We start from the raw sequence: 24,620 nt of genomic DNA on the forward strand, positions 1-24,620 counted from the left end.
ATTTGGTCTACCTTAACATATAAATGCCAAAATTATGTGTTTCCACATTTCATAAAGACACAAAATCTTATGGCAAAATTATTGAAACTTAATTTGCTCATGTTTAGATGTAAATCACTAAACTTTATGTATATTTATTTAACAAAACAGTAAAACTTTTACTTTTGCTAAAACAGAAAGTAATTTTGCTAAAACAGAAAGATATATACAAATAACAATAAGTAACGTAACATTAACAAAAACAATTACAGCACTGATAAGGTTAACACTGGTTAATATAAAAAATTAAAATTATTTCCAGAGTCCAAAAGAGCTGTTCATAAAAATGTCAATATACAATTGTTGACATATTTTGGAAAGGACTCTAATAAAATGTCATAATCCCGTTTAAACAAAAATGCTTGCTTTTGATTAGACAATCAGTCAAAAATTGCTGTGTCTGATTTTAAACACCAACATATCTCAATAAATACATGAAAGTTATTAAGACAGCTTATTATTATGTTAACAATACAAAATAGTTAAATATAATCATTTTTGTTTAATACTTTTTTTTAATAAAATTGATTTCAATTCTGATACTAAATAAGTCTACATGTTATGGTTGTAATTCTTTAACTTTATAATTATTTTGCATCATTTTAATAGTAATATTAATACAAAAAGATGTAATTAACTTCATATCTTCCTATCAATGACCTGATGACAATATACTTTCAATAACCCTCAATCTGTCACATGAATTACTTTCTTTATTCATACGAAAAATTAAGTTTTTCCTAAAATAACCAATATGTGTGCCTTTAGCTTGTGAACCATGCCAAAAAGCTTTGTGTTGTAAAAAAACTGGTACTCCTTTAATGTCAGCTAAACTGATAAAATGACAGGTGATGACATGATATAGGTGTTGAATACTTTGTACAAATGATATTTTTCTATTAGAGATCATAGTGTGTTACATATCAAAGGGAGATAATTCTGATGAACTGTTGTGATTTGGCAGTGTCACAATAAATAAGTCATGATGTAATATGTAAAATGGAAAGTAATAAATTATTTAATGTTATTTACAATTTTTAATGATTATTAATTTATATTATCACACTGATTAGAAAAATGTGGAACAGTGAATGGTTTTAATCTCAAGCTTTTAAAAAAGAATACTACAAAATTCACTAATAGCAAGTTATTAAATGTATTTAATACATATACTTTTTGTTCTAATTCTGGTGCAATGTTCTAAGACATATTGGACTGTGATAATTGAGGAAACTCCAATTACTTTTTTGATTAAAAACATTAATCCACCATAACTTTAATGATGCTAATATTTGTCATTACTATAAGAGAAGTTGTTGTAGTTTTGGCAATATTTATGTCCTCTATAAAAAGGTTTGCTCACACTTCAATATTAAAGAAAAACCTCAATATGAGGCAATTTTGCCAATTTAACAGTGTTTCTTACATGCAAATTATTAAAAGGCCCAAAGCAAATATGCAAGAAATTTATCAAATATAATATTGCTTACAATAAGACATACAACCGTTTTGTTAAAGTGTGAAGGAAATTACTTGATAGATGATGATAGTTTTTGATTTTCATGTAAATGGCCCAATATGTGACCTTTGTTCATTTCTACTAGCTGCTAGGCAATATTTTTACTTTTGTTGGAACCTGTATACAAGTGTAAATAATGTCAGAATATCAACAAACAGACTTTAACTTATGGAATATTTATCATAATTTATGAAAATTAAAACTGACAATTGCATTTATTTTTGTTTAGGAATTGAAGACTGAGTATTTTCAATTTAATATATCCAACCTATCAATATGCTGTACTTTACAATATGAATGAATTCTTTATGAAGAAAAAAGAAAATCTGATTCAAAATTAGCAAATCTTAGTTGTTTACATATAGACCCTACCACCCCATGCCATTGATTAAGATATTTCATCACTCTTAATTTTAAAACTTTATAAGGCCAAATTTACTGAGCATTTTAAAATTTTCAAATATAATTATCGAAAGTGAATAAATATCAACAGGGTAAAGTGGTAAAATCAGTTTTTTAAATGATTTTATGAAAAATGCTGAGTGCAATGTACTGATTGGATATGGTGAGAAATTGCACAAGACAAATTTAATCAATTTATGGTTTATCAAAATACATCAAACTGATCTGAGTCTGTTTTAAAGCATATAAAATTAAGAAAAATAAAATTAGCATGACAGAAAAAATTCCACAACCTATCTTTTCAAAATTATATATGATAATTCTACAACATATTATATAAAAAGGCCTTCTAAGCATATATTTACTTTAGATAAGTGCATCTGACTTATTTAAAAATAAAATCTTATGTTCCTAAATGGAACTCAGTCAGCTGCTATGAATGACTTTAAAATTAAAGACACTAAAATCATTTGTCTTATACATATTCACTTCAATAATTCAAAAATCCTTAATAAATGTACAATATGAAGATGATATAAGACTAGCTGGCACACATTCTATAAAACAATAAGTAAAACAACTCTACTTGTGCTTGAATTCATCAATGTCTTGTAATGTTTATAAAATCTTAATAAAAGAAAAAGATATAACAATGACTTAAAATGAAGGATGTTAAAAATAAATGGTAAAACAAATGATTTGAGATCATTTAACACCATGAATAACCTTCTGTATACATAAAATAATCTGTCTGTTTTATGTACATATCACAGAAACTATATTTGGCTTGTACTGTTAACAAAGGAACATTCCAGTAGCAACAAATATCAAATATGAATTTTCTCTAATTAAAAATTTCCTCTTTATCAAATTATATTCATACAAATATAAAACTAATGATATAAGAACCAAAATGTAGCCAAAAAAGATTACAATGAAAACAAAAACCCAAATATACATCCCATTTGACTCAATAACTTACTACACTGTATATGTGGAAGATATTTCCTATTAGACTATTTAATCCCTTTCACCATTGAAACCATAAAGTCTTTATCAAATCATATATAAATTCACAAGCAAAGAATTCCATTATAATCATAAAGAATAACCCATCAAAATCAAAATTAAAAAAATTAATTCAAAACTACATTTTTGCAGTAAACACAATAAAATTGCGGGCAAAAAACCTGATTGAGGATCTTAACTTACTTCTTCTTAATTACTTTTTCAATTAGATACCTTTTTGATAATCTATCAAAAGAAAAAAAAAAGAAAATTAAGTAATAATTATTAATTTAAATATTATATTACAAACTAAAATGTTACTTAACCACATTGATGTAACCTTGACATGAGCTTGTATAGATCACAACAATGTACTACTTCTGAGATTATTCTTATGTATGGAGTCCATTACAAAACTGGAATGTTCCTTAACCACGTTGATGTAACCTTGACATGACCTTGTAAGGATCACAGCAGTGTACTACTTCTGAGATTATTCTTAAGTATGGAGTCCATGATAACACTGGAATGTTCCTAAACCACATTGATGTGACCTTGACATGACCTTGTAAGGATCACAGCAGTGTACTACTTCTGAGATTATCCTTAAGTATGGAGTCCATTACAACACTGGAATGTTCCTAAACCACATTGATGTGACCTTGACATGACCTTGTAAGGATCACAACAATGTATTACTTCTGAGATTATCCTTAACTATAGTGTCCATGACAACACTGGAATGTTCCTTAACCACATTGATGTAACCTCGACATGACCTTGTAAAGATCACAACAATGTACTACTTCTGAGATTATCCTTAAGTATGGAGTCCATGACAACTTGAAACACAACCTGAATATTGCTAGTGTCTGTTGCAGTGGTAAAATGTGGATAGATGACTTTTGATGGCACATGATTCTGACGCTGGAATTCTATTCGTATAAAATGAGCTGCACTATCAAAATCACGGTCTTTACCTGAAATAAAGAAAAAGAAAGAGGTCAGCATGTAGGATTCAATATCGTCCACATGAAATTACATCCACCGGACACTTTTTCACAGTAAATTGTGTCCACGGACATAATGTTATTATGAAATATCGTCCTGACGATATTTACCTATGAAATCGTGTCCACAGATGTGAAAAAGTGCCCTTCAAGGAAAGGACAATGTTTTATATGAAAAAGTGTCCTTCATAGAAAGGACAGTATTTCACTTGAAAAAGTGTCCACTTTCAATACCTACAAAATGTAAACATAGGTTCAATTCATTATCTAAATTGAAGTTTTATATTCATATATTTTCTAATAGCATCAATCATCATTGGGAAGTTATGCCTGGCAGAGATTTTATTTACGGACTTATATATGCCCAAATGACAGCCACTTTCATCATATAACAGAGATACATAACTCTTTCTAGCTTATCAATATGAACTACGAGTTGTTCTACTCTCTCTTTTGTTTTTTTTTATCAATAGTTGTAAAGTACAGTTCATCATTTTTTTGTTCTATAGTTTGGATGCTTTTCTCCTGATAGTTCTTTTCTCATTGTCAGTTGAGGCTGGTGGATACTTCTTTATAGCTAAAATAATTAAAAATGCTTTGAAATTCAACACCTTACATTTTTGTTTATATCAAATTATAATTGGTTCTTAATTGGTATGTTTGAGTAATAGAAAATTAAATATTGCTAAAACATTTCAGTGACTTTTTTATTATCTCCCTTTGGATAATTTTTACTGTGAAAAAGTGTCCTCTTATTGAAATCAATCTTTAAAGGACATAATTTCATAGTATTTTATCATGAAATTATGTCCAATTGAATGGACACTTTTTCACAGCATTGGACACATTTAAATATCCCTTTTCTGTGTACATATTTAAGATTTCTGGGGAACTAAAATGTGTACCATCTGGTTCTTAAATATTTATTGTCAATGGTCCAAATGTTTTTTAAGTGTTTGTTTATTTGCCTTGCTAAATAATTTATCGTCTGATATATTCAATTTTTCTACAGGTGTGTTATGTGTTTTTTATTCCTCTCATGTTGGTAATTTTGTACAAATATTCTTTATTTATAATTTCTACAAATTAGGCAATAAGGAATTCCATGTGACTTTCATGTAAAAATATCTACAAGCATTCCAAACAAATTCTCATTTTCCCACAATATGGCCTTTTTTGAGCTGCTGTGACCTACAGCAATCACCAATCATCAATTATTTTATGCAACCCTAATTTCCCATACATAACCTAACCTACTTCATCTGATTGTTTTCACCAAATAAAAACAATGTGTATAACATCATATGTCATTTACAGCCATTCCAGTCCCTAATTGAAATGAAATCTTTTTGGAACGCAATGCAGAAAAAAAAAAAATTGGGGGTCCCCATCAGCAGATGGTCTTTGGAGAGGCAATAATTCAATGCATTCCTTTGTTTAGTAACAGCAGACATACTTTCGTTAAAAACAGTCCAGAAAAAACTTAAGTTATTTGTGATTTAGTTTAATTTCCAGAAGAAAAGTGGTTTTGAAGAAGATTTTAAATAAAGATTACATATTGAAAACAATGATGTCATGTGATGGCAATAGCTGAAAACTGACCCTTTGGACAGGTAAGCTAAACAAAATGTATATACCAACCTCGATAATCAGGAAAGAAGTTCCTCAGATGTCTCTCAGAATGGCGTATTTTATCTTTAAAAAGATCCACTTTGTTCAAAAATAAAATCTGAAATAAACAGATAAAATATTTTTCAAACAAATCAATAAACAAAAGAAAGACCATTTACCTTGACCATAAATGTTCCAAAGGTATGGTCTATAAGTTTGTATGAACTAAAGACAATGCAAAAGTAAAGTCTCTCCAAGAAACTTATTTTGCTCCCTGACAGCTGAAATGAATGTGCTTATTTCCCCTGACAAATGTTTTAAATGTGCTTATTTCACTTATATAAAGAAATAACTTCATTGCAATACTACATGAAATTAATGATGATGTTTGTAGGTTACAAGAGAGCAATTATTTGTTTTACATTTTACCAGCAAGTTTTTTACTCCAAGGTGGTACTCAGAATAAAATCTTGTGCAGCTTATGATTGGATGATACAGGGTTGGAAGTATTTCTCATCAAAAGCTTATCCATTTAGATTTAAAAATAAAAAATATATATTTTTTTAATTTACAAAGGGTAGAAAATGTAATATTGAATATATATACAAAAGAGCCATTAAAATATTGCCTTTCCCTTACAGCGAAATATATACATTTTTTTTCAACTGCATTTTAAGTAAACTTTTGCCGCATGACCATAAATATTTTTTTGACGGTTATACAACGCTGATATTTCTAGTAACAGGAACTGTTGCTAATTTTTTTCTAGTTTGTGTTGTCTTCAAGAAATAAAACATCCTATAGAAAATTCATTGCAAATAATTGTGCTTTTGTAACCTGTAATTTTTTTCAAGACTTTCAAATCAACAACTATGAATATCTGTTTTCAATATCCACTTTTCTGGGTACTTTGAGAGTCACAGTTTTTTTCCACATAAATGGTACACAATAATATAGCTTATTTCATTCAAGGATAAAAAGGAAGAATTTGTCATACACAAAATAAACCAGACCAAAACTTATTCCCAAATTTCTTGAAAGTTTAAAAGAATTTTCAGCTATCATTTATTTCAAAGTCTGACATTTTCTATTTCATTTTAAATATAGTATCCTAAAATCAATGATCTCTGCTTACCCTTACCAATTTTGTATTGAAATTTTATAGAATTTAGTTTTAAGGTAGCTATTTTTAATCAGGACATGTAATCATCAAACATGAGTTTAATGGCACTTAAATTTATAGAAAATTGTTAGAAATCAAAATCTTCTTCAGTCATAATAAACCAAACCCTACTTCAGATTTGAAATGATACCACAATCTAAGCTACTGCAGCAACTTCTCAAAAAACTTTGTAGTTGCCATGAAAATATGATTATATAGATGTATTGACACCAACAAAACAGTGATGTAAATAGTATCAATATTAGATACAAATTTTAGCCAAAGATCATTTTTAAAATCTAACCTTAAACTACATATTATAAACTTACCATACAAGTCTCCCTGAAGAACCTATTGTTACAGATACCTCTGAATAAATTCAAACTTTCTTCAAGTCGATTCTAAAAAATAATAAATTATATAGCAACCTTTTGAAATATTGTGTTTTTTCTTCTTTTTGTCAGTTGGGATTATCTCCCTTAGAACAATATGTTATTCTGCTGATGTGCCTCACTTCTTTTACCCATTTCTAAACTAATTATGCATTTTCTTATTAATAAAAAGTACTTATTCTAAGGAATCTTTTACAAAAATAATATAATTACATTCAATGTATAGAGTATGGCATGGTCCTTTTTGTAATTTTTGTCTGTTTTATTATTTTTGTAGTATAAAAACCAATTTTCAGACATTTTTAACATCAATCTATGTTCCGTCTACTTCCTGTATCTAAAGTTTGTCTTGACTAAATGATTTGAAAGTACAGTCTTCTTTATTCATAATTATTTTTTCCCGATTACTGTAAATTCAGAAATTAATCATTGCGAGGTTTTTATTAATGCGAATAATGCGACTACTTGAGTATCACAATAATAAGAACTCTGATATCAAATATATTTTTAGGAAAAGCTACTTACATATATCTGTAAGTAGCTTTTCCTAAAATCGCAATAATTAAACTGGCATTTTTGTTAATTCTTCAAAAATCGCAATAATAAATGCACGCAATAATTACTGAATTTACAGTATCATATTGGATGCCATTTTTTAAGGTCTAGCACCCAAAATTCTACTCATCAGTTTTCATATAAATCTAAAATCCCATTAAATAATAAACCAAGTAGTAAACTAACCACATCAGGATCTTCAAACAAGTACATATCATAACAACTTAATGCTGCCACAAATAACACAGCTTTTACATCCCCAAAACAATGGATCCACTTCCTCCTCTCTGACCTCTGACCTCCTACATCAAACATGCTGAAACAAATCATAAGAACATTATAGCAACACATACATTGTAAAGTTTAATATTCAGTATATAATAAACTTAGCACTGACTATAAGATATTAGAGTTGTTCACTGTTAAAAAGCTGTACCCTACCCTATAGTTGCTGACATCTATACCATTTGATCTCTGGTGGATAGTTGTCTCTTTATCTAGCACACCACATCTCCTTATTTTTATACTATATAAATCTGGTGTGTCTGCAGCAATTGTCTAGCTTGATCTTCATGAGGAATGCTCAAAACCAAAACTAAATAATTTGTTCTAAGGTATTTATTTTTTCCCTATTGAATGAAAGTGTCCATTAAACCATCAAGGTCATAGGAGGATCCAGGTCCCCCCCTTTTTTGTAGGAAAAATTTGGTTGATTATATAGGGAATCACTAAAGCATGACTGGAGCGGGCCCCCTCTTAGGGCAGTCAGTGGGCTTATGAAGATTTCTGGATCCGCCACTGAAGGTGAGGTTAGCATACCAAGTAAGAGTACTAAGTAAGAGTGCAAAGTAGCATCAGACTGATTTTTGACATAGCAGTTCAACTCTGAGCTAAGGGGAAGGAGATTGACAGATGTGTATATTTCCAACAGTAATTAATGGCATGTTGTTGTATGTTGGAATTGTTTTCATTTAAAAAATCGTTTTGAACAGATATTTGCATGCAATTTTTTTATAACTTTAATATTTCCCCTTTCTCGATGCTCACAGGTAGGTTATTCCTACTCACTTCATTAAACACATGATATTTCATATTAATCTTCTCACATTAATGACTGATGTGACTCCCATGTGTGATTATTAAGAGGATTCTAGTGAATTTCCGGTTATATACATTTACATATTTACGTAATTTCATTTTAATTTGTTCTTTGTTACCCGTTTTTTTTTCTCTGTGGTGTATTATATTGACTATTGCTTAGTCTATTGTTATATTTACATCCTGTATAATGTTGTACAGATTTTGCCCAAGCTGTGTCAACTATTGGTAAAGTATCTCGTTTTGTTTTGTTGTTGTATCCCAATTGTTTTCATATACATACAAAACTTGCTACCTATTACAGCATGTATTCTATGTATATTCTCTATATATGTCTACTTTAAACAATAAGTACATATTACATAATAAGAAGTTTTTTATCAATCCTTAAACTCTTTCATCACTGACGTAACAAGACTTACAAATGTTTACATTACGTGCACTGTGAGAAAGTCAATCTAACCAGGAAATATTGTACTACAAAACACAATTTCTAATGTTTCGTTTACGTAATTTATTGTTGTCACCACATGGTTGTAACAGACAGACATATCTTAATTACATGGCATTTAAATCTGCACATAATAATGTCACATGTTTGTTTTATTAGATAAATAAGATTTGCTTTAACATGATTAAATACTTTGGTCTACTCAAAGGACACACTGTCTAGCCTTGGAATGAAGGCATATAGTCCTTCACCACACCAAGGGAATGTGCAACATTTAAAGTACTTTTTCCATTAGGAATGTTCACATCCCAAAACATTGAAAGTAGATATAAGAAGATGTGGTATGAGTGCCAATGAGACAACTCTCCATCCAAGTCAAAAGTAATAAAAGTAAACCATTATAGGTCACAGTACGGTCTTCAACATGGAGCCTTGGCTCACACCGAACAGTAAGCTATAAAGGGCCCCAAAAATTACTAGTGTAAAACCATTCAAACGGGAAAACCAACGGTTTAATCTATATAAAAAAAGCCCAATATTGAATACTTTAAATTTAGAAATTATTGTGTGCATTTATTTTGCGATTTTTTAACAATAGACAAAAATGTGAGATAAATTATTGCGATTTCAGGAAAATCTGCATACAGATATTTGTAACAAATTCAGAATGGGAGTTGATATTATTGCGATACACACCCATTCGCATTATTTGCATTAATAAAAACCTCGCAATAATTTCTGAATTTACAGTATATAAAATAAAACAGTTAATTAACACCATAAGTTGATGGATAATTGAATATCAAAAGAGAACATTAATGAGGTATCTTTAATACCATAAGGGCTAAAAGTGCATAGTCCAATATAGAATAGGGATGGAGATGTGGTATGATTGCTAATGAGACAAGTATCAATTAGAGACCAAAGGACACAGATGGTCACTGTACGGCCTTCAACAATAAGCAAAACTCATATTGTATTGTAAGCTATAAAAGGTCAGGACATGAAAAAATGTGAAACAATTCTTGATCTTTACAGAAATTATAGACTTACAAAGTATTAGGTTCTGTATTCAGAAAAGTTCACTGCTATACCTGTCATTTGAAACATATTGTAAAGTCAAACAGGTTTTTTGTTTTCTACTTTTTGTTCACTAACTTCTTATCTACCACAGGTACCTTTACAGTTCACTACTTCACACTGCTGATTAGTTAGCTACTGCAGCTGAATTGTAGGTTAACTACCAGAGATAATTTGCAGTGAGAGAATTTTTCACAAAGTGTTAAGGCTGTGTTATAAGTACTCTAATTAAATGTTTAATTAATGAGTATTTATTGTATATTAATTGAAAAATGAAACAAATATCAAATCAATTTCTTTCTTTTCATTATCAAGCTTGAAAGATGCCGTAAACGGACATTAAAAGTTTTCAAATTATTTGTCCATGTTTGGCTTCTTCATCCTCTGAAGACTCGTAATCTTGTTCCGACAAGCTAAATTATCCCTTCCTATACTTCCAATTTTGCTTTCTAATTGCATAAATCCTTCAAATTCTTCACTTTCGCTATACGATTTGAACAAAGGAGCCCATTCATCCGCCATTGTTTTAATCGCATTCCGAACACGTGTAAAATTCATCATAATTAAATGTAAACACACACTTTTTATAGAAAAGGAATGTACGAGTAGAAAGATTGTTCATTTGTAAAACCGAATTTCATTGGTTCATTTCGGGATTCCCCAACAGTTTTGTCCAATCTAACGAGTTTTTGTGGTATATTTTACGGAAATATCCGTCACTGGGACTGCGCAAGTGTATGTTTACAGCCGATCTATCAGTCACTGCGAATACACGCTTGATTATGCAAGCGGATTTATCAGTCACTGCGAACAGAACGATGATAAAAACCGCGTATATATCCGTCAGTGGTAGATAAAGAGCTAAGGGAACCAACCAAATAAAATGTTTTCACTTTGCTTCATTACATGTTCAAAGTTAATGTCATTATACCTACCGTATAACAAAGTTATTAATCTTAAAACATGTTTCTAAGATTCCAGTTGTGCGTACTCTGGCTCGCAGAACATCCTTGGCATTAGGTACAAAGTTATGATGACAAATTCTGTCCATATTTTCAAAGTAACTGTAAAATATAATAGTTAAGTTTAAGACATAATAATATTACATCATCAATATATATCTATACTATACTAGCTGTTTCCAGAAGGTGACATAAGTTTAACTGTATTATTGGAATTTATCGCATATATGTATGATGCACTTGTAATGGCAAATTGAACATATTTTACATTTTCTAGTTCAGATTTTTCCTAGAAAACTGGAGATAACACAAATTTAAACATATGTTTCATTACCCTTTATAAATGCTTAAGATATATCACATAATTCCAATACATATGATGATGATGATGATGGATGGCTGCTTAACGTCCAGTCGCAAATTAAATGCATATTTAGATGAGAACATATTAATATAATATGAATATAGTTCCAGCTTTTTACTAGACCCAGTCTTTGCTCTTACTTCTTAATGCCACATGTTTAGAGGAGAAGCAGCAAATACCAATTTATAGTCTTTGGCTTGACCCAGCTGGATTTCAAACTCACGACCTCCCGCACTTGAGGTGAACACGTTACCACAAGACCATCGAGGCTTGTACAATCATAAAATCCTGCATCTGAAGTCATTAATTAAAATGTTTTCCTACCTATCTTTATGCATTATACATATTATAATATATTGTTATAGTATGATGTAATATAAATTTATCTGTAAATATGTGTGGTATACATGTATTACATGAAATATAAATGTCACCAACAGCTATATATTCATCAACTTTAAACTCATGTTTCCATTACTTTTCTTTAATCTTTGTCATATTTATACTCATCAAAAGAAACTATAAATGCATATCTCTTGGGTTTTTTGTAGTTGTTGGGTTATGATGACTTATTGACACACAGCCCAATTTTCCTACATCTGTGTTTGCACAAAGCTAAACTCCAGATATTTTTTAGTTGCCTAATGGGAGTTTGTTTCATTATTAATGTTCTTAGACCCATGATGGGTCACACCATAGTATATTCTCAGTGAAATTAGACTTAACCCCGACTAGAAGGTACTATCTTGAACTTGCTATTTGGTGCAAGAAGACACAAAACAGTTCAATATTTTACCTTGCAAAAATAAGACCATCTCATATATATATTTACCAATTACACTTCAAATTAATAAGTCTGTAATGGCCCCAGAGTCAATGCACCTAATATTTTATGACCTAAATGTAATGTACAAGTTCCCTCAACCTGAACATATCTACTTTCAGGTCAATGTGATATAGAAATGTTGACCTTGTAATTTTATCTTAATATATTCATTATTTGGGATATTTAATGACCTCACAACAATTTGGAAGGTAAACATGACATAGTTATGAATGCACCATTTTTTACCCATTTATCAGTTGTTAGTAATGATATTTTTTAGACTTGTTTAATGAGGTTCACTTTCCCATATCCTTTAATTCTCTTATCTACTGTTGATCGATCATTTATTTTTTTCGTAGATTAAGGAAAAATGGACTTTTCATGGATATTTGATTTTGTCGTTGATTCCAAAGTCTGTAAACAAGCCTATAGAAAAATTTTATTCTGTTGAACATTTAAATTTGAAGTAAAAGATATATTTCAAAATTTCACATCACTTGACAGAACACTCAGACATGAAATCAGCAATATACCTTACTATATTTATCCTTAAAAACTGAGGTCATCGGATCCTCATAGTTAGGATTATCTCAAGTTCAACATGAATGACCATTCAATGGTCCACTTAATTGTAGGTAACATTTCAATATATACAAATAAAACACTTCACACCTGTACCAGGTGATAAGATCAAAAGAATTTTGCCTAACAGATATAAGTATCTATCTTTTGTCTAACAGGTGATCAAAACAAAGGAAACACCTGGTAGAAATTGTCTTTACTAACTTTTATTCAAGATGAATCATTAAAATTCTTTTTTTACCTGTTTATGTCATTTTATTGATTGTTTTTACCTGGAATTTGATTACCTTTAATCACTGAGTTACATCCTATATATCAGAAGATTCTCTAGTTTTGGTTTGATGTGTTTACAATGAATCATTAATTAATATTTAAAGTTGATGGCTTTATGGTTACTTTAAGCATCGTCTAATGAAGTTTTGTGATGGATTCATTTACCTTATTCTCAACATTAAAAATCTATAGGGACCAAGTTAAATAGTTAGCATAGTTGTCTATAAAAAAGCTTATCAAATGTATTTACACAACTTTACAATGAAATGTGTGCATCTTTCATTGTATTCACAATGTAAATTTGATGTCAGAAACACAAACACAGTACATGCATTAGAGAAAACTGTCCATCTCTTTCTTTTACAGTTTTCAGTGTTTTCTTGGTCCAAAACACAGGTATTTCAATATTTTAGAAAATTGCCATGATAAAGATGGGTCCAACATAAAATCATCTGGTAAAAACATTATGACATCACAGATTATCCTGAATAGATCTTGATATTGGTAACATCACAGGATTTTCCAATGTGCTGTGTAGAATTATATGGAAGTAAGGAAATATGATAATAGATTAAGGTTATATTTGTGAAGGATTTTCTTCCTCATCATCAAATTATAAACTATTAAATTTTAGGAATTTATGAGGTTTCAAGGTTTCAATTACTAATAAGAAGGCCATGATGGATCATTATGTGCAATATGAGCAATGAGACAAATATTAAAACATTAATATATACTTCCTGGACAATTGATTTTGAAATGTGTGTAAGAAACTGAGATACATTATGTCCAACAAATTAAGGAAACATATTTCACATGCAACATTTTTAAAAAGACAGGCAATTGTAAATCCAAAAAGGCCACTTATGCAAACTGTCGTCCTAACAAAATTAATGTGTAAGCTATACCAACTCCTTACATGTTAACAATAGATATTGCTTGTTTGAAAAATAGATCTTTTCAGTATGAGGACAAATACTGATAGTGTTATCCTCAATCTTATCAAAATAACATTTATAAAACTCCAATTCTCAAATGAAAGTTCAAATGGTACATGTTAATATTTCCGGACCATCAAACAGCAAGTCTGTACCATGTAATAGAACATAGTAATCATTCCTTGCTGTAATACTTACTATATAGCCGAATCATTCAGTTCATATTCATAACCTCGAGACACAGCCAGTCGTACCCCTCGGTCCTGCCACAGGTATTTCAGTGACGCATATACATCTTGATACATGTTCTGTTTTTTATCAAAACAACAGATACAGGTGAGGACTTTTTCTGCATGAGACTGAAATGTTTAATATAATAACAAAAATTTAATTCAAGGCATGAAATGTTAATGTTAGAAATGGAAGTAACTATAATTCAAGTATTGTAAAAGTGTTTAAGCTTTATAAAAAATGCAGTCAGTTTTGAAACATTTGGGAATCTTATTTTTGACTTCTGTTAAGTCTCTATTTGATTCTATGCTCCAAACTTTTTCTTTTATTTTCTGAAATTTTAGAGCTGTCCGGACAATTCTGAATAAAAACAATGTAAAAACTTAATTTTGAATCTAATTGATATTAATTGGTCAAAATCTAAATTGTCCCTACCTTCAAACCTAAAAGTTCATACGTTTTTTGATTCAGTTAAGCCTTCCAATTGATATTTTATAGTGTGTTTTTCTATGTTGTGATGTTATACTATTGTTTCAGAAAAGGGAGAAGGTTTGGTACCATTAAAACGTTTAATCCCGCTGCAAATGTTTGCACCTGTCCTAAGTCAGGAATCTGATTACAGTAGTTGTCGTCTGTTTGTGTAGTTCATACGTGTTTCTCGTTTTTATATAGATTAGACCGTTGGTTTTTCCGTTTGAATGGTTTTACACTAGTAATTTTTTGGGGCCCTTTATAGCTTGCTGTTAGGTGTGAGCCAATGCCATGTGTTGAAGGCCGTACCTTGACCTATAATGGTTTACTTTTATAAATTGTAACTTGGATGAAGAGTTGTCTCATTGGCACTCATACCACATCTTCCTATATCTATTAACTGTTTGAAGAGATGATACTACAGCTGAATAACACTAACAGTTATTATAATGTAATTCTTTGTGTTTTTCAGTTTTCTATTTTTGAAAGTTGGGTGCATATTTACTGTATAATTCCTGAAAATATGTAAATATGATATAAATTTCAATAGGATAACAATCAAACAGTACCAGTATCAACATAGCATGTAGTTGTTTTATGTCATATCTTAATGTTTTGCTATTTGGGGAATTTGGTGATGATTGGAGAAATTTGAACTATTTAATTTATTCACAACTTTATTTAGACTCTGGGCAATTCTGAGCTTGACAAATTGTATTGACACCTGTTTATTGTTAAAGACTATTTGTTAGCTTCTATATATCTTGGAGATGAATTGTCCTTGGGTTAATATCTCATGGAGGTATCCCCCAGTTCTCTATTTCTTTATCATCTAGAAGTTTCTGCTATGATGGTCAAATGCCCATATTGTATGACAATATCATAATTAATTCACCATGTTCTATATGAATTCAGTTTCAAGTGTATAATGATTTTATTTTCACGAAACTAAATTTCCTAACCTTTTTTTTCTCTAAATCAGAAGCATTGGTTTTATGGGGAACAAACTGGAGATACTGTGGAGGTTATCAGAAGTCAGAAGAACTGTCCAAGACAAGCAATTGTCCAATGAATATTACACAGTAAATTAAAAGGTTTCGCTACACTTTAAAACAAATAAAAGGAACCTTATCCTAACAAACGTAACAGATAACAATTTATTGAGTTTCCTTTCTCATTCAGATACAAAAAATTCAAAAGTCAACAGTACTAAGGATTAACATTCTGTACATTTTTGTAAAAAAAAATCTAAATATCTTTATCCTATCAAAGATAGTCTAATTAACCCTACTCTTTAATGTGGTTTTAACACAACATTGTTAAACCTATTAATGGTTTTATTACAAACTAAATTTCATAATTTTCAAGTACTCAAAAGAGATTTTCATGACATTATAATCCAACAAACAAAAATAAAAAGTCATTGAGACCTATCTTATCCTGATAATCTTGACACAATAAAAACAGAATTGTTTTACAGCAGAAGATTTGTAGGATACACAACAATAACTTCATTGTCACTTTACTAAAATTGAAAGATCTATACAATTTTGGTAATATCTTAAGAAATATATAGGGGCTTAATTTTCCTATTAAATTTCAATTTAGAGTCCACAAAGTTGTATACAAAGATAGAATTAGGTTCCTCGTATGTGGTGTAAGTTACATCAACAAAAGGACTTGTAAACATGTTAACTGGATAAAATTGTTACATTCAAATTGTTCCTGGTGGGTTTATCCATCGTAACAGTGAATTTAATCTGGTTAATTTGTAATTTGGTCTACTCTTCTTTAAGTTAAACATTGTTATCCATTTATCTTGACTTTTCCACACATAATACAATATATATTGTTAATTGTAAACTGAGTGGTGTTGTTTGAGAGGATTGTTGATGTGAGGTATTGTCATTTAAATTGAAGGAGAAATGAACTCAACCAAAAAAGTCTTCAAAAATTGACAAATGTCCCTAAAATTCATCTTTTTTACATAAACTTTGCAATTACCATAATTCGGCCATAAATATAACACAACCAAATTCAGTATATATAAAATAGATGCATACAAAAGTGTATAAGCTTTGAAATAGTCACAGAGTTACAATCTAATTTATGTATAGTCCATGTAAAATATTGTATAAAATGTGAATTTATCAATCCAAATTCAAACTTCAGCATACAAAATAATAAAATTGGTGTTTATTAAGTTTTCTTCTGGATAACATTTCAGCATTTACCAGAAACATTCAGAAGCAAAATTTTGGAAAGCTTAAGATATACCTTCGGGGATGAAAGAAGTGTATGGTCAACTTTCAACTTAAGTTCCTACAAATGTACAAAATTAAACCAAATAGATATCTGATAAAAATCTGCTAGCATGAAAGCTGTATAACTATATCAGAGGATAATGCCTCTTAATTCTGTTTCTACTTTAGTCCAAATCATTGTGGTATCGGTTTTGCTCATTGTTGAAGGCTGTATAGGGCAACTTTATCATAGTTGCTAACATCTACGCCCTTTGATATCGGGTGGATTGTTGTCTCGTTGGCAATCATACCACATCTTCTTATTTTTTATATTCAAATGAAAATCATGTGCTGACTTACTCTGTATTTAGGATTTTCCAGATTAATACGTAACAGTCCCATTCCTGTCAGGACATACTTCATTGAACCCAGTAAATTATCTAGGACTGCTGGCTGTAATGAAAAAAATGTTACTGATTATGATGCAAAAATTACCGTACATTATATAAAATAAAAAATACCAATATTATTCAATAAAAAAAAAAAGAGTAAATAATTAAGTTTATGGGTTAATAAAACACTACTCTTGTTCGTATCAATATTCATTAAGATATACACTCATGTGGGGATCCTAATTTGTCTTTAGCCTCAGTTCTTGTGCCCAACTACCTAAAACACATTTTCAGAAACTCATTGTAGACATTCAATCTTCAATATTAAATAAGAAAACCTTTGTAATTCATAAAGCTGAACATTCTTGCTCTAAAAGACCTAATGTCAGGACCCAAAATTTACCATGCTTCTGTCAGAATATTTTCAATTGTAAAGGAGAGAATTCAGTATAACCCCACATGCCCCATATTCCTGTGACAGCCAAAGTTCCTGAATATCCACTTTTCAGAATCTTAATACTGAACTTGACATAGAACTCAGAACCTTTACTATTTCGATACTGAACAATGTCTAAATGATAGCATCTGATCCACATCATTCAGTTAAGTCAGAGATTGCTCTGAAGCGGGGCAGCCTTTTTGGGGACTTGCTGGGGTCCTCCAGAAGTCAGAGATCTCTAGGACTAACTTTTAAGATAATCATAAACCAAAATGTTAATCCTGACATATATTACAGGAATCTATAATCATAAATTCATACTATATTTGCCATATAATGGTCATAGATCTAACAGTATTCTATTAATTAAATATTAATCATTCAACACTCCTCTATTTATTATATTTAAATAGATCTTATAGATATTTATTGAATATGACATGTCTGTCTTGGCCTTCATTTAGACAGTTAAACAATTGACAATCTTGTCATGTCTTTCATCAGCTACATAAATACCACAAAAAAAACCACCAAAATTTGAATAAAGGGTCAGCAATGTTAATTATCATAGTAAGTTCATCAATGAAACCACAGAACCATTAGTAATTAGGCCAGGTAAATATTAACGTAGGTGTGTATAGATAATATCCCCAGGTAAAAACATATTCTTGTCCAATCATATTTTTAAAAGTTTGTCTTACCTACAGACAGTAATCTTACTAAAAATAGTGCAGACTTTTGATAACAAATAAAAATATTATCGAATATTTATTGCAATAAGTTAACCTGTTCTAGTAATGCCTGAAGGGTATATTTACTCTGGTAAAGTAGTTCTAAATCATAAAACTTTTTTTTTAATCATATTTTTACACAGAATTTAAATAAATGATTGATCGATATGACATTGATAGCCAACTATATGACTTCCGATTTTTAATCTTAACATTTCACTTTTTTATGGAATTTAATCATGAGTTTGTTTGACTAGTAAACAAATATCCAGGTGAAATTCATTAGCACATAATGCATTGGGCTAAACTCATGTGGTTTGATATAATGTGTTGCTTATCTTTGGATCTCAAAACTTTTTCAGAAGATTTCTCATATTATATCATGGTATCATTACGTAACCAATATTTCTATTAAGTATTGCTTTTAAGGTGGGTGTATTTGTTCTAAAACCACAATACGAACAAATGCATCCAGTCACTACAAGAAACTTTGAAAAATTTAATATTTTACATTGTGTTTCACCATAAAAGATTAAGTTTGTCTCATGGTCTGAGTACACAGTCTGCTTCATGGAATCTCATCTGTTAATGACTTTGGTATTTCATAAAGCGTAAGCCATTAAAAGAGCTGTCGAGTTCAAATACAACATAACACAAAAATAAAATTTATAGAGATCTCTCAAATAGGTAGATTCCCTTGTCACCATCTTACGGTGTTTATATATCTCAACTTGTACGATTCGCTCGTGTATGTAACAATGTTTTAGATTTTAACGAGAGAAATTTATGTATTACTGAAAAATTATTACACCAGGGTTTTCGATATCACAAACTAGTCAAAACATTTACTAAATTTTATCATCGGTATAAGGACATCATTCGTAAATATAGCTCAACATGCAGACTTCTTATACGTTCAGGTATATCACATCCAATTTTTTATGGAAATATTCTTTATAAAGCACAAAAATGTCAGTATTCACCTCTGAAACTAACAAAACCTTTAAATAGACTTATCAAGAAGGGATATAGTTACGATACTGTTGTCAGGTCATTAAAGATTGCATATTTTGGCGTTAATATTGATTCACTTATAGGGTCTTTGCATCGGCACTAAACACATTTATTTAAAAACCAGTTGTTGGCATGACACGGGTTATGTTCTTCTCATATATGTTATGATGGTATGATACTAAACCCCTAACGGGAAGGATTGTGCCTGATATTCATATGATGAAGACATAATCTTTCAATCAGTTTAATTGAAGTCTGGAGCTGGCATGTCAGTTAACTGCTAGTAGTCTGTTGTTATTTATGTATTATTGTCATTTTGTTTATTTTCTTTGGTTACATCTTCTGACATCAGACTCGGACTTCTCTTGAACTGAATTTTAATGTGCGTATTGTTATGCGTTTACTTTTCTACATTGGCTAGAGGTATAGGGGGAGGGTTGAGATCTCATAAACATGTTTAACCCCGCCGCATTTTTGCGCCTGTCCCAAGTCAGGAGCCTCTAGCCTTTGTTAGTCTTGTATTATTTTTAATTTTAGTTTCTTGTGTACAATTTGGAGTTTAGTATGGCGTTCATTATCACTGAACTAGTATATATATTTGTTTAGGGGCCAGCTGAAGGACGCCTCCGGGTGCGGGAATTTCTCGCTGCATTGAAGACCTGTTGGTGACCTTCTGCTGTTGTCTGTTCTATGGTCGGGTTGTCTCTTTGACACATTCCCCATTTCCATTCTCAATTTTAGATACATTCTATTAAGATCTAGCTAATAATGTATAGATATGACATCCTGTGACATAAGCAGCTAGTAGAAAATCAATTGAGTATGGTACCTGAACCTTTTTAGTGAGCTTACAATAAATTGAGTTCTCAAAGAGAATTTTCCAAACATGGAAATGTTCATTATGGAAGGGAGAAATTTTTTTACAGCAGAATTTTTAACCAAGAGAAACAAGTGACAGACAACTGGTGGAGATTTCAAAACTTTTTAAAAGAAAGTGTGTCTTTTATGAAGATATTGTCACTATTACAAATAAAACAATGGTTGCTAAAGTTTCTTAAAAGTTTAGTTACAATATAAGATGCAACCTGAGTCGTAAATCTTTAAAATATTTTGTGAAATATTTGACTGTCCCTACAATGCACTGTGTGTACACTACACTTTGGGACCATATCCCTTAGTATTCTGTGTACACTACACTTTGGGACCATATCCCTTAGTATTCTGTGTACACTACACTTTGGGACCATATCCCTTAGTATTCTGTGTACACTACACTTTGGGACCATATCCCTTAGTATTCTGTGTACACTACACTTTGGGACTAATAATTATCCCTTAGTATTCTGTGTACACTACACTTTGGGACCATATCCCTTAGTATTCTGTGTACACTACACTTTGGGACTAATAATTATCCCTTAGTATTCTGTGTACACTACACTTTGGGACCATATCCCTTAGTATTCTGTGTACACTACACTTTGGGACCATATCCCTTAGTATTCTGTGTACACTACACTTTGGGACCATATCCCTTAGTATTCTGTGTACACTACACTTTGGGACCATATCCCTTAGTATTCTGTGTACACTACACTTTGGGACCATATCCCTTAGTATTCTGTGTACACTACACTTTGGGACTAATAATTATCCCTTAGTATTCTGTGTACACTACACTTTGGGACCATATCCCTTAGTATTCTGTGTACACTACACTTTGGGACTAATAATTATCCCTTAGTATTCTGTGTACACTACACTTTGGGACCATATCCCTTAGTATTCTGTGTACACTACACTTTGGGACTAATAATTATCCCTTAGTATTCTGTGTACACTACACTTTGGGACCATATCCCTTAGTATTCTGTGTACACTACACTTTGGGACTAATAATTATCCCTTAGTATTCTGTGTACACTACACTTTGGGACCATATCCCTTAGTATTCTGTGTACACTACACTTTGGGACCATATCCCTTAGTATTCTGTGTACACTACACTTTGGGACTAATAATTATCCCTTAGTATTCTGTGTACACTACACTTTGGGACCATATCCCTTAGTATTCTGTGTACACTACACTTTGGGACTAATAATTATCCCTTAGTATTCTGTGTACACTACACTTTGGGACCATATCCCTTAGTATTCTGTGTACACTACACTTTGGGACCATATCCCTTAGTATTCTGTGTACACTACACTTTGGGACCATATCCCTTAGTATTCTGTGTACACTACACTTTGGGACCATATCCCTTAGTATTCTGTGTACACTACACTTTGGGACCATATCCCTTAGTATTCTGTGTACACTACACTTTGGGACCATATCCCTTAGTATTCTGTGTACACTACACTTTGGGACCATATCCCTTAGTATTCTAACTGTTCTCTTACAAATATCTATTACATGTTTATGTTATTACTATTTATTAGAAAACAGTATATATAAATAACATATATGACATGACGAGTAGGTGACAATTTTACGTATTACCTGACAGGTTAATTATATTGTATTATCTACCATGTCATTTATGGTATGAAAAATATTTGTATGATCCATGTAAATAAGGAGGATTTATTCCCTGACATATTCCATTTACTTTCTATGTACTGGTATATATATATAACTGTTGTTAGAGATAAGCCATTTTTACACTGGCCGACATGAGCCTACAAAAAGATACTATTTAACTCTTGTGACAATGCATTAGTACATTCAGTTATACTTATTTAAATGTATAAATGTTATGTACAGTACTTATACATTGTAAACAAAAAGTTAGTAATAGTTATTATAAAATAAGAAGATGTGGTATGATTGCCAATGAGACAACTCTCCACAAGAGACCAAATGACACAGAAATTAACAACTATGGGTCACCATACGGCCTTCAACAATGAGTAAAACCCATACCGCCCAGTCAGCTATAAAAGGCCCGGAAATGACAAATGTAAAACAATTCAAACGAGGAAAACTTAAACGGCCTGATTTATGTACAAAATAATGAAAGAAAAACAAATATGAAATACAGCAAAAAACGACAACCACTGAATTACAGGCTCCTGACTTGGGACAGGCACATACAAAATGTATCTGTTTGTCTCCTCACCTCCGCCATTGTACATTTTACAAAATGTTCCACTCGTAGGGTTGTAATAAAACCATACATATACTTTTTTTAAAATATGCCTATTATATTAGGCAAGGCATGTAAGAAGCAAAATGTATGCATTTTCTCTAGTCAATTTAAAACAAGGGGTATGTGGGAGTTAGTTGCAATTGACATATGAAGGGTCGAGACCATTAAATAGTAATACTGGTAACTGATTGTCATATTTAATGTACCTAGGATCTAGCAGTCCTCTGTACTTAGCCTGAACCTTTTCAATGGTCTTGTAAAGGCCTTTTTATCCAGAATTATTTTACTATTGGGCTTTCTATACTTTTGCAATATATAAGCATTATGAACTTTAGGTTTAAATGGGTTTCATCTGTAATTTTTTTATCTATTTTATATGTTCATAAATTTCAAATCATGCAAATATTCAGATTTACTGGGTAGCAACATTGTTAAAAAAGGCCTTTGTGAAATGTATAGCGATAAAACTATTGTTAGCTAGTATAACCATATCCATAAAAACCCCATTAAAATATTATCAAAGACATCTATTTATAAAACCTTGACATAAAATTTCAACCAGAAAACTGCTCTGATTGAATAGATCAGATGGATTCAAAGCGAATGAAACTAGGTAGCCCATATTTACATGTTAAATTAATGTGTTTGAAAATAAAAATTGCATTAAATATTAATCCAATGTATTTCATAATGGATGAAGCATTATAAACCCTTTTCAATAAAGAATATTACAAAGGCAGTCATTTAAACTACTTGTCCATAGAAGTAATTTTTTATGGCTGTTTTATTAATTACAAGCTATTATAAAAATACTGTATATATATCAAGCTGGAGAAATAGATAAAATATTAGATCAAATGAAATGTGCACAGAGAATTTCTGTTTTAAAGAGAAATCTGATATTCTATACATTTCCTTTTTTCAGACTCAATGAGAAAAAAACCAGGTTTAACAAATTAAAGAAAATCAATGTCTAAACACAGAAACATATGCTACATATATATCCTATTACTTGATGATTTCAGTTAACAATAATCAGCATTGATTTGTAAACTTTTAAAAAGACAAACAAGACATCAAGCAATAATATGGATGGATTGGAAGGTTACATTAAAACAGTCAGATTGACATCAGGCAATACAAACTCTTTCCCCTTACATGTAAAATTTTAATCTTTGTATTTCAGTTTGTGGTCAAATATTTCCATTCTTAAAAATATATAACAAAAATAGATTTATATCAAAATCGTACTGGACATCTGATGACTATGTTAACCCTTAACAGTTTCCTGCTTTACTTTGTTTAATACCAATATTAAAGAAGACAAAGATCAAATCAATCTTATGACATGACATTATGAAAGACTGTTTGGCAAAGAAGACTTCATTACCTCAATTAACAGTAATTCATTAGAATGTTTGGTATGGTAAATTACTCTTACATGTAATGTTTCCAGTCACCAAATGAACCCTCTTTATAATTTCATCTTAAAAATAAGAAAATCTAGTGAGTCTATGACAGTTCAAAATGAGCTACACTATTGGCTATTACAAGTTCTGACATACATCTATCAGAAGATGTTGACAGAATATTGTTTTTGGCCTCTGTGCATTTTACTTGATTTACTAGATGAATATCTTATGAAGATCTCATCATTATTGGATAGCTTC

At 30.6% G+C, this 24,620-nt stretch overlaps 1 protein-coding gene across 6 annotated transcripts in view; it reads right to left on the reverse strand.

Annotated features, from left to right (window-relative positions):
• Positions 1–2,943: 2,943 nt before the first annotated feature.
• The window catches only part of LOC127710305 (guanine nucleotide-binding protein G(o) subunit alpha-like), a 31,760-nt gene continuing 10,083 nt past the window's right edge, over positions 2,944–24,620 (reverse strand). Inside the window, exons 3-11 of one of the 6 annotated variants that reach the window (XR_007986103.1) lie at positions 17,578–17,670; positions 14,471–14,631; positions 11,263–11,391; positions 7,885–8,014; positions 7,081–7,152; positions 5,620–5,707; positions 3,748–3,948; positions 3,523–3,640; positions 2,944–3,308 (exon numbers count right to left, since the gene is read on the reverse strand). Coding sequence is in view for 3 of the 6 variants with exons in the window: in XM_052216105.1 (XP_052072065.1) it covers positions 3,758–3,948; positions 5,620–5,707; positions 7,081–7,152; positions 7,885–8,014; positions 11,263–11,391; positions 14,471–14,631; positions 17,578–17,670 (864 nt within the window). In the remaining 3 variants the exon portion in view is untranslated. Of the gene's footprint in view, positions 3,949–5,619; positions 5,708–7,080; positions 7,153–7,884; positions 8,015–11,262; positions 11,392–14,470; positions 14,632–17,577; positions 17,671–24,620 lie in introns of all 6 variants that reach the window. The other 5 variants (XR_007986101.1, XR_007986102.1, XM_052216105.1 and 2 more) reach the window with 5 other exon arrangements.

The sequence above is a fragment of the Mytilus californianus genome, unplaced genomic scaffold, assembly GCF_021869535.1.
Source record: "Mytilus californianus isolate M0D057914Y unplaced genomic scaffold, xbMytCali1.0.p SCAF_7, whole genome shotgun sequence".
Classification (NCBI taxonomy): domain Eukaryota; kingdom Metazoa; phylum Mollusca; class Bivalvia; order Mytilida; family Mytilidae; genus Mytilus; species Mytilus californianus.